We start from the raw sequence: 11,596 nt of genomic DNA, 5'->3' as shown, positions 1-11,596 counted from the left end.
CTCCATTTTTTTTTTTCATACGTGCCCGGATATCGAACTCCGGGATTTTGCCAAGGCTCAGAGGGGAGCTAACTGTGAGCAGACTTTGCAGACGACATGAATTTTAGATAAAATTGCTATGACTGTCCTATCTAAGAGTCAACTTGACAGATTTCAGTTTTCATTGTAAGATCATATCGAAAGCCAAGGCCCTCAATCCCAATTTCGGGGAAGTGGGTCGCTACCTCAGCAGGGGGAATTTTAGTGCATGGGGGGGGGGGGAATTTTAGTGCATGGGGGGGGGGGGGGGGAATTTTCTTTTACAGTTCATAGGCACTTGGTTTCGGGATAAAAGCCTTTTGAAGGGTTTGTATAACTTAAATTGGATTGAAAGTAACGATTTTTTAACGTAGATGTCTCGATTCTAAATTCGACATTTTTTTTAGTAATATCGGAAAAATGTCGAATTTAGAATCGAGACATCTACGTTAAAAAATCGTTACATTCAATCCAATTTAAGTTATACAAACTCTTCAAAAGGATTTTTATCCCGAAACCAAGTGCCTATGTTACAGTTTTATGATCAAATATCAAATAAACTTATTTAAATATAAGCTGTTTTTTATTTACATGCATATTATTTTTAAAAAAATCCCAAATAGGTAACACTAGAGTCAGTGTACCCGGAGTCGTACACTTTTTTAAGGAAAAATAAGAAAATTATCTTATATCCTCGATCTTGATATCTTTTTGCAGTAGTAAAGCTGTCACAATTGGGGTATGGATGTATATCTCAATGTGCATAACAGAAAAAGCATGTTCTTGTGAAATTTTTAGGATCTTGGGGTCAATATGACCCCATTCTAGTGACAGCTTTCTGAAAAGTTATCAGAGAGAATGTTTTTCCTTGGTTAATTGACAGTTAGTTTACTGACGTATTACCTTCCAATTAAGAATTGTCAGTCTTTCCGAAAGACCGTCGGACCGTCGGCCCTGACCGGTAAAAAATCAGAAGGTCCGATAAAAATATATGTATTGACGGCCCGACGGTCCGGTAAAAAATTAAGGTTTTATACATTCAACATTTTGCAAAGGCCTATCATTTACCTAAATTCAAAACATATCAAAATGTTGTCATTACAAAATATAAGCTCGTGCAATGCTTGTCAACTGTTATGCATTCTCATAATGCAAACTTTTATGTAACTACGTAAGATAAAAAATATCCGACAACTAGTACAATCAAAAGTCAATAAGCGGCCGCGTAAATTACATAAGCGGCCCAGATGTGAAAGGTCACCGCTATTAGTTTGTTTACACAGATGAAAGTTTCAGTGTATTAATTGGAACAATTTATGTCTTTAATCCACAGACTTAGAGTAATGCTTAATTACACGTGTGCTCAACTGGTGTTTAGCTATGAAAGATCGTCCAAGATGTTGACAAAAATTAAACTATACTGTAAAGGTACCAAAATCATTGAACAGTTAATCTGTCAACTTCACTGAATTACCGATATATATAATTCTGTTTACATATGCCAGACTTTTGCTGAAATTTTCCCTCTCATTTTGCTAGTATAAAAATTTTCCCTCTCATTTTGCTAGTATAAAGTCTGTATGGATTTAAAGTTTAAATAGCAAAATCCATTGAATACATGTATAACAATATTTATGTTTACATTTTGATTATGGCGAAAAAAGATAACTTCACTTTGTTGATAATATAATTTTCTTTTTGTACACAAATTTTTTGACTGCTGACACTTATCAAGTGACTCAAAATGCTATACCAATTAGGTTTTTTTCGGTCCAGTAAAATCATGTTTGGTCCAGTAAAAATTTTCAGTTTACAGGACCTACTGTCCAGTAAAACTCAGAAGTCTTTCGCATAGACTGAATTGTATGGTAAAATATGTACATATTAAAATTATAGCTTTTGAAGTGCAGTATACATTACGACTTAATGATATTGAAACAGTTGTCCAACTTAATAACCATTTCTGCAGACTGACAAAAAACTGAGTCTGTAAATCAATTATTTTTAGAAAGTTATTGCTATTTGTAACTGGGTAAATTAAGGATTAGTGGAATTTCTTAACACAAATTTTACATATTTTGAACTAAAATACTGTTATTTTCTTTTTTAACGCCATAATTGACATTGCTGCTGATAAATGTAGTCAAGGTAAATACAAGATGTGCTTACAGTTTGGTTACATGACAAATAGATCAAAAAGAAAGAATTTCCAGGGATGATTGAAAAGTGGTTGTGATTGAAAACTGGCAGTATGTGGATAATTGATATTATTTTGAAAATTACATCCTTTGCCCATAAAAACTAATGACCAAAACGTTTCTATCTTAAGTAGGTCATACTTCTAGGCGCACTTGATTTTAAGCAACAGGTATGGGCCAAATATGATAAATAGTGGACTCGGTTCCGCACACAAGGCCATTTTTATACTGAAAGGTTATTGTACATCTTAAACATGTTTTATAAATTATTTAACATCTCTAAGTCCAGATAAATTATATTGTTTTGCAAATTTTCATGAGTTCAAATAAATTTAAAGCACATTCTTACTACAGCAGTGTTCGCGTTTACTGAGTAAACATATCAATTTACTCGCTAAAATTGCCAGGGAGGAAAGAAAAAAAGGGCTGTTGAGTCCCTGGGACGAAACACTTTTTCCCCGATAATTGGTCAATTCTCTCTTAAGTTTTTTTGCTCTGCTTGAAAATGATTTTCTATTCACTTTAAATAAATTGTATTATAAGAACTTGACTTTCACCTCATTTTCATTTGTTCCTTTCTCATTAGCAATGCAGATTTATATCCCAAACGTAGACTAGGAGCAAGTGCTCGGCCTCGTTTTGGGCCAACCTATCAATGGTATCCGCGAACATCAACAGTCTCAAATTTGATTGTATTATGAAGTTATGCAAACATTGACATTTTTGTAATTGAGGACTCGTTCCATTTGAATTGGGACGTAACAGATCTATTAGCACTGAGTCCCAGGTACTCAGTAAAGTTAGGGAAAATCGCTAACACTGTACAGTATACAAACATTATTTCCAAGCATAGTAGCACACAGGAAACATGTAACAGCAATTGAAATATACTGTTTTACCACTTGTAGGTAGTAAACACAGACATAAAAAATAATTGTTGAAGGTTTTTACATCTGTTTAGTTATGACTTGTTCGATTAAGAGTTTAGTATCATTTTAAACAAAAGAATCAAGGTGAAATGACTTGACGTTTGGTTATTGGGAGAAGTTAAATCATGTGCATATATTTCATAACTTACAGCAAATTTGCCAAAACAAAAACATACATTTCTTTTCAAATATATATTTTATAAATATCTTAACATTGAAATAGAAATTAGCATGGTTAAATTGCTGAAAAAAATGTTTTTATGTGTGACCTACACAGCCATGTACATGTATTTACATTTTCGTCTGCACTCTCTAGGGAAAGGCTGGGGTGCAAGATCCCAGATTATGTCATATCCTGTTGAAAACATGCCAGTTCAGTAAAACACAAATGAAAACTGAATAAATTCATTTGAATTTTCAAGAAAAAATGAAAAATGGGAAAGTGTGCGGGACCGGGTCCTGTGCGGAACCGGGTACACTGACTCTAAACTGTTCAGAAGTGATTGATAAGATTTGAAGAAAAGTTTTTAACACCTTACACCATTAGACATTTTACATCATTTATGCTGCTTAGCTTTCTTTATGATTCACTTCCCCCCCCCCCTTCTTTATGATTCACTCCCCCCCTCCACCCAATAAGTTTTCCATCAGTTTATTTCATAAAGTATCATGAAAACAAAACTTACACGTTTGTAATTTACGGCAAAATTTACGGTGGTTGATGTAACATTTTGAAGACAAAAAAAATGATTTCATGAATAAACAATTTAAAACCAAATTGTTGATGGGAATTGTGATTTTTTCTGCTTATTTCTGTTGAAATTTTAGCATTTTTACAGGATGAGAGGCCAATATGTGACGGTAGATTTTGGGGGAAAAACAAACGGAAATGTGCAGGCATGTACTGTACGATATTCCGCTTACAAAATGGCGGTCAAATAGATGGATTTTAATTTTCAAAAACAACATTAGTTTTCATTTTTTTCTTTAACGCTTTTTATGTTTTGAGGGGGAATTTTTACCTCTGTTAGGGGGAAAAAACATACTATTTTTGTGGGGGACTGTGGCCGATTATCGGCCGCAGATTTGGTTGATCGAGGGCCCTGAAAGCATAATTTTAAATTAAGCATTCCTAATCAAGGCTACAGTATGACAACCACTGTCACTGAAGAAACTATGCATTTTCCGGGCCGTCAGGGTTTGATGGTTGTTTGGATTTGGTGGTCTCAAATAATTTGGTGTGATTGAATGGCCTTACTTTATTACAACAAAATATAAATATTGCCATGAAAACTAATATACTAAGATACTTTATAATAGATCTGTTTAGAAATATCCTACCCAGCTTGACCCATCTATTCTAGACAATGCACTTGCTCAATATCTATCAAAACAAAAAATATAACAGGCACATTTTTCGAAACTTGAAATATGAAGAATTGTAAAATGCTTGACATCATAAAATTTGTTTGAATTTAGTATGTATTGTAACAAGTTGTTGTTTACAAAACATTTTTTTGCAGTTGCTGTTTTATAAATGCAATAGATGATTTAATATTATTGTAAAGAGTCTGAGACTAAGTACTAGTGTAATACTATACCAGTTGGTACTGTTGTTTAATTTCTTATATGATACAGTCAAACTTCGTTCGCTCGAACTCGGAGGACCTGTGCAAATTTGTTCGAGAGATCGGTAGTTCGAGCCACCCGAGGTTGAACTATTATCACGTAGAACATAGGCATAAACATTTTCCAGCTTACATCTGTCGAATGATAAATAAGGCAATATAACTGTTTGGTAATTAGTACATCAGTTTGTCGAATACGTCATTTCTTTAATACGTCATTTCTTTAAAATATTAGGAATTATTATCCCAGTGTTTCAAATGAGTATTAACGGTACACTGTGTTTAATCTATATTCATGCATATTGTAATTGGTTGAGTTCGATTCGGCAATCATTTAACTAACTTATTCAAAATATATTTATCTGTTTATTATGGGATAATTTTAATTTTAAACAATGGATTAATAAAATAATTAAAAAAAATAAAATAAATAAATAAATAAAACAAAATTTAACATCAGCATGTATGTTTAGTCATTCACTAAAAAGTATCATATTATAGATAACTCTGTTACAATTCACGTTACATGCACCACGGCTGTAATTAAAGCCGTCCAGGTAAACGTCATCTATTTATTGACTTATTTCACAAGTTCTTTTTATTGTTACTAAAGACAGCAAATAAACAATATTATCATAACAAACAAATCGGTAACAACACCTCTTAACTTTGTATCAATTAACCTAAATTGACTATAATTATGTCAGTATATGTGTTTATAACATATTTTAATTGACTGTGTAAAAACCATCAAGGAAAATGGTAGTCAAATATAAAGGTTTTATAAAATAGTTTTCTTGCCACAAATACATTCATTATTCACCAAATTAAACTTATTGGCAGATGAAAATGAATCTAGTGTGCAAGTTTTACAAATATTAGCATCATCATGTGTTGCTTTTACTAGCAGTCACAGAAAATTTAAATACCTTGATATCATAGAACCCTTTATATCATAGGAACCAAGTATATTATAAGTTAGTCTTTTGAGAAGATGAAGTTTTGCAGAAAGGTTCTTATGCTTATCTTAAATCAAACATAGACACAGGTAATTTTTTACATAATTGATTGTAGGAAATTAATGAGTAAGTATAATGTATTTCAGGGAGACTATGGGTGATTGGTTACACTGTAATACTTGTTATAAACAGCCTGGGGATGGCAGAGGATATTTTCTCACAAACTGTGGCCATTTGTACTGTGAAGGGTGTCAAAGTAAAGGTAAGTTTTCTTCAGTAGGTATACATTCAGAACAAAGTAATCTTTTAAGATAGAATATTTAAACTTCTTTTTAACTTTTTTATTGAAAGTATAACAATGAATTCAGTCTGCATTGAAATACCTATCTTTTAAAAGGTATATTAATTAAAGATATGAATCAATTCACTGCAGACTAATAGATGATGAATATGTAGTTGCATACTCATAAGTTGCAATTATTTTCATGAGCTGGAAGGGTGATTGAAATATATATAGAGGATATTCAAGTTTTTTCTATCAATACATGATTTATTTTCATCGAGTGGTATGAAAATAAATATTCCACGAGTGAAATATGGTAATTTTCATGCCACAAGATGAAAATAAATAATATTTTTATAGAAAGAACTTGAATTTTCTGTTTATTATATACATTTTTCTCCTTTTTGACATTAAAATTTGAAAGACTTTCCCTGAAATTTTGTGTACTGGCAGAATTTCAAAAAAATTAGTCCGGCAACACACCAGTGAAAATACGAAAAATATGTTTCACTGAAAATATGTTTCACTGTGCACAGTGAAAAATAAATTTTATAGTGAAGATACGGATAATGAAAATAAGCATTTTATTTCATCAATATTTCTCAATATTTCATTTATAAGTATATAATAAGGAATTTTATCATATAAAATAAAAAATATATTTCATATTTCATGAAAAAAAACTTCTTTATTTAATTCTATTTTCAAGTAAAAAATGTTGTACAACACACAGTAATACATTGATTATTTATAGAAGCATGATGCAGTTCAAATTCAATACACAATTTATCACAGACATCTTGAACTGTCTGAAAAAACATAACCAGATAATCTCTGAGGATAAAATGGTTAGCTGAAGTGACTGATTGTAAAGGGAAAAGATTTGAGAAAATAGTCCCAAAATTAAGTTAAAATATGTGTTTGGACTCCGTTCACATATATTTATTTTTCGTATTTGGTTTTAAATAACAAATACAGGGTTGTCATTAACATTTTTTGCAGAAGGTTTGTTTTGAACTTGAGGCGGTCATATCTATCTTTATCATGCATAAAAAAGAGTGTTTTCTTAACTTTGAGGCAGCCCATAATACATTTGAGACAGGCATTTTGGCCTCCTGCCGCCTCTTAATGAAAACCCTGCAAATATGTCTTATGTTATATATTTGGTTAATATAGCATCATATTACATGATGGGTAAAATTAAATAAAACACAATGTTTGTCAAAATGACTGATTGAGATTCATTGATTAAAGAAAAATGTTTTTCATGAAAGGAACATAAGATTTAATGGCTTGTTACAAATGTAGGGCACATAAAATGCATGAAATTCAGGGCTTTTTTTCCTTCTATAGCAGGGGTGGGTATAGGGCTGATTCCTCAAAGAAAAATTCTTTAGAATCCTGCAGTTTCATCAAGTTCTCTCTTCCTTTTTTGCAAATATACTGTGTAATTTCCCCCAAAAATTAAGGGCTGGGCTACTTCCCCAACGTGTGGAAAAAAAAACACCCTGAAATTACATGTAATAAATTTATATAATTTTTAGCATGATTATCATTATTTAGTTTTAAAATTTAAAGAACATGTACATGTAATTCTATTGTTAATAAGTCTCATGCTGAGGCGAATGGATGCTTAGAAAACTACCAAATATTTTGCCAAGAACAGGTTCATGTTAACTTTTACTTGTCTATTGTATATTATTTTAAATGCATTTTCTTCATTTCATCTCAAGGTTGGTTGGAAAATTGTCTTCTGTGTGGAACCAATAAGCCATCAGCACTTAAACTGACTTCTAAGGTTAGTGGTTACTGGTAAAAGAGATTGTTCTTGAACTTTTAATGAGTAGAATCTACCAGTCTAGTTAGTATATATGGAAAGTCAGTTGCTGTTTCGTTACCACCCACTTTTACAATAATTTATTATATTATTACCTTATGCAGAGCCAAATATTTTAGGTCTTCCTGCACCTGTTTAAGTGTGAAAGTTGCTAATACGGTTTTTAAAGTATTTGGGTCATGGATTCTTATTAGAGCTCTGATCAATAAAAAAAAGAATAAAATATAAAGAAACACTTGTAATATTTTTAAAATGTAGCTTCATTTTAGTTTCAGAACAGAATATATATGTATATGTAATATTTTTAAAATGTAGTTTCATTTCAGTTCCAGAAAAGAATATATATGTATATAAGCTCTAAAGAGCATTTTCTTTTTAAAGTAATTATTAAAAAAGTGCTTATTATAAAATGAAATCTGTCAGTTTTGTTTGAATAAATGTTAACTGCAAATTATGAATCTAAATAGAATACAAGTTATAACCTGAGACTGTTCCATTTTTTTTTAAACACAACTTTTGCTACACCGTTAACTTTCAACTTTTCTTACAGTGTTAAATATTAAATTTTATCACACAACCGCGCTGATTTTGCGACTCCGTAAAAATGGTATTGCACAGCCGTGCATATATTTTGATGTGACATATGGAACAGAATTAATGCATTTATTCTATTTTGCTTGATGACATTGGAACTTGCATTATGCTTGATTCCATCTTGCTTTATGATATTTAAACTTGCATTATGCTTGATTCCATCTTGCTTCTTGTATTATGCTTGATTCCATCTTGCTTTATGATATCTTAACTTTGCATGAAGCTGCATTCTATTTTTCATTATTTCATTCAAACTTTCGTAGTGAGTAATTCTATCATTGAGTGATAACTATTAAACTTGCACAAGCCATTCATCGTACTGTTTTGGAATATTAAAATGTTAACGTCATATACCTTTATGTATAAGCTACCTTTCTTCATGCTCTTTACAAACTTTATAAGGTTTAGTTCTTTTTTGTATTACTTTTATGTAGAAGTGATTTAAAATCGACTATTCTTCTTCCCTACTTCCTTTTGTACACCTTAAATTACACGATGGATTTTGTTAAAGTGTGACATATATGATTTATCGCTGGCATGGTGTAATTACTGTTAGCTTTTGCTTATTTCCATTATTCAGTGTTTATGCTAAATAAAGCTCGGTGTCTGATGCTTTGTGGATTATGTTTGATCATCCTACAATATATATAAACAATTTAAACAATGTCTAACAAGTGTGACCTGTTAAGGGGCGAGAACTCGAGATCAACAGAAATTTTCCACATTTCGCCTATCATCGGTATTTTCCGGTGACCATTTTGCGTATATATAAGTACGTACCAAGCACTAAATATATAAATTGCCCAGGAAAGAATATAAATATAAGTAGAAAAAGGTTATGCAATATAATTTTATATATGTATGCAGTTAGATAGAAAAATATATTCGTGAACAGTTATTTAATGGGGCAGTTATACAGTGGCGGATTCAGGCCCTGGCTTAAGGGCTGCATCCAACCCCCAGCTCAGCCAAAAGATACGTTCATGAGCTGGGATGGAATATATACGTGTCAGTTTCATGCAAAATTGGTCATAGTGTACTCCCTTATCAAAACATAAAATGCTGTCATCCAGTTGTTACGCACGTGCCTAGGTGCTGCAAAGGTCTTTATCTAATGACTTGAACATTAAAATGGCAAATTTTATTGGCCTATTAACTTTCCAAATGTCTCAGAGTCATTTATAGTGGTGAAAAGGTGTGTTACGCAGTACAATATATAATAAGAAAAGAAGGAAGTTGTTAATTATTGTGACATGTGCATATTTAGCCAATTACAAATAATGAGCATATATGTGTATGATTATAACACGGCCCAATGGGCCTATAAGTCCCCAATTTACTGTGTCACAGACACCCCTCACACACCACCACATCCATATCCATTTGTGCTTAAAGATATACTATGCACATCTTTCACTAATATATTTTTATTACAGAAAATGCAATGCAAATGAAGCCAAATGATATTTATTTTATGTTACAAACAGACTGTGAAGCAACAAATATCAACTTTTAATCAATTTTTAAATTCAATATACGACTTCGGCACACACTCAAAAAGGTGTATAAACAATGTATAAGAGGTGTTTTGCCACTTGTAGGATGAGTTATAAGAGACATCTATTACATGCTGAATCTTCAAAAACACGCACTTTTCTCCTGTCGCATTGTTTTCTATTGTTTTTCTCAAAATCTTCCACTTTCATGTCAGCCCCCAACTAACACTGTACGGTATACGCCCCTATGTAAAGGGGGACGTAACTTTGTTTACTCCATGTGCAAAAATAGCGGGATCATCCGGAAAATAACGGGATGTACCCACAAAGCGACACCTGCTGTCATAATATGAAAACAAAATATTGCACCTCGCATTATGCTTACAGTCAACTGCTTAGTGCGTACTGTAACATGCGACTATAATATCGCTATGTTGTCATCTTCGTTGTCGATGCGCAGTGATCATGTTTAGCATTATATTTGTAATCGGTGAATATATTGAAACATATGACTGCTAAGACACATCGAATTCGCCAAGTATTGATTAAAATCAATTATTAATTGTGAAATAGTGACGACAATGTAAGTGGCAGATTTATAACAAATTAAAGGTACCGACAGGAACTTGCCATTTTACATCTAGTTATATCAAGAACAAGCAAAGAATGTTCTTTTAAACACCGAACATAATACGCTGTCCTAAATAAAAGATGGAAATAAACATATAGCATATTAAATTATGTGAGTTTGATGATTCAGAAAGGAACACATGAAGTTGCACTTACATAATAGTGCATAAAGTAATCATAATGCAAAATTCTATTATGCAAATTGTAGGTTCCCATTGTCATAAAGAAGTATGGAAGCAATCATAATGTAAGTCCCAATATCATCAAGCAAGATGGAATAAATGCACTAATTCTGTTCCATAGTGACATCATTAGTGTTAATGCAAACATAGTGTAAAGACGCGCTAAATGTTAGTGTTATACTATAGGCGCGTCAATGAGTAAACGACAAAAATGATTCCTTTTTCTATTTTAACGGTCTTTATTTTGGGTATGTGATAAATAGAATATTAAATTCGTGTAAATTCATAACTGAATTTGTTTAACTCTTTGAATAAAATAATATGCTTGCCAGAGGCTCGCATAATATGAATTTATTCAACTTGTGCAATAAATTCAGTATTGAACTTACACTCATTCAATATCCTCTATGGGATAATTTTTTAGTTTATCACATTGAGTATTGCTTAAACATATATTGTTATGAAAATTAGATGTTGTTGTTAATGATATCATATCAATATTTTATGCATGAATTTTCAGCTTACACCACCAGTAGATTCCTACTTTGCTGAACCAATCAAAATGCTGAAGCAAATCTACTCAGAAATAAAGCAGGTTCTTGCAGTAAGTCACGGCTTTATAAAAAACTTTCTTTACAAATGAACTGTTTTATTATTTTCCCAAATACCTCAGTTGACTTTGACATAATTTATAAAGTAAAGGCCTTGAAAATAAGATTCTATTTGTGTCCTTCTTATGGGACACAAAATTTTATATTTCAGAACAACACTGCTAATTAACAAGAGGTATACACATATAAGGAAAATCAGACAGTTACCCCCGGGGTGGGGCCAATTTTGAC

General features: G+C 31.8%; 2 protein-coding genes across 3 annotated transcripts in view; one reads left to right on the top strand and one right to left on the bottom strand.

Moving 5' to 3' along the window:
• LOC132722763 (uncharacterized) overlaps positions 1–11,596 on the bottom strand; it is a 451,280-nt gene that overhangs the window by 33,217 nt on the left and 406,467 nt on the right. The window lies entirely within an intron of this gene.
• Positions 43–11,596, top strand: part of LOC132722283 (RING finger protein 212B-like) — a 35,265-nt gene continuing 23,711 nt past the window's right edge. Inside the window, exons 1-4 of the mRNA XM_060706783.1 lie at positions 43–165; positions 5,879–5,994; positions 7,749–7,813; positions 11,275–11,358. Coding sequence (XP_060562766.1) covers positions 119–165; positions 5,879–5,994; positions 7,749–7,813; positions 11,275–11,358 — 312 coding nt within the window. The 5' untranslated portion in view covers positions 43–118. The remainder of the gene's footprint in view (positions 166–5,878; positions 5,995–7,748; positions 7,814–11,274; positions 11,359–11,596) is intronic.

The sequence above is a fragment of the Ruditapes philippinarum genome, unplaced genomic scaffold, assembly GCF_026571515.1.
Source record: "Ruditapes philippinarum isolate M1 unplaced genomic scaffold, ASM2657151v2 ctg363_1_1_1_1, whole genome shotgun sequence".
NCBI classification, from domain to species: Eukaryota; Metazoa; Mollusca; class Bivalvia; order Venerida; family Veneridae; genus Ruditapes; species Ruditapes philippinarum.
Note: the sequence above shows the minus strand (reverse complement) of the source record. Positions and strands in the feature narration are given on the sequence as shown.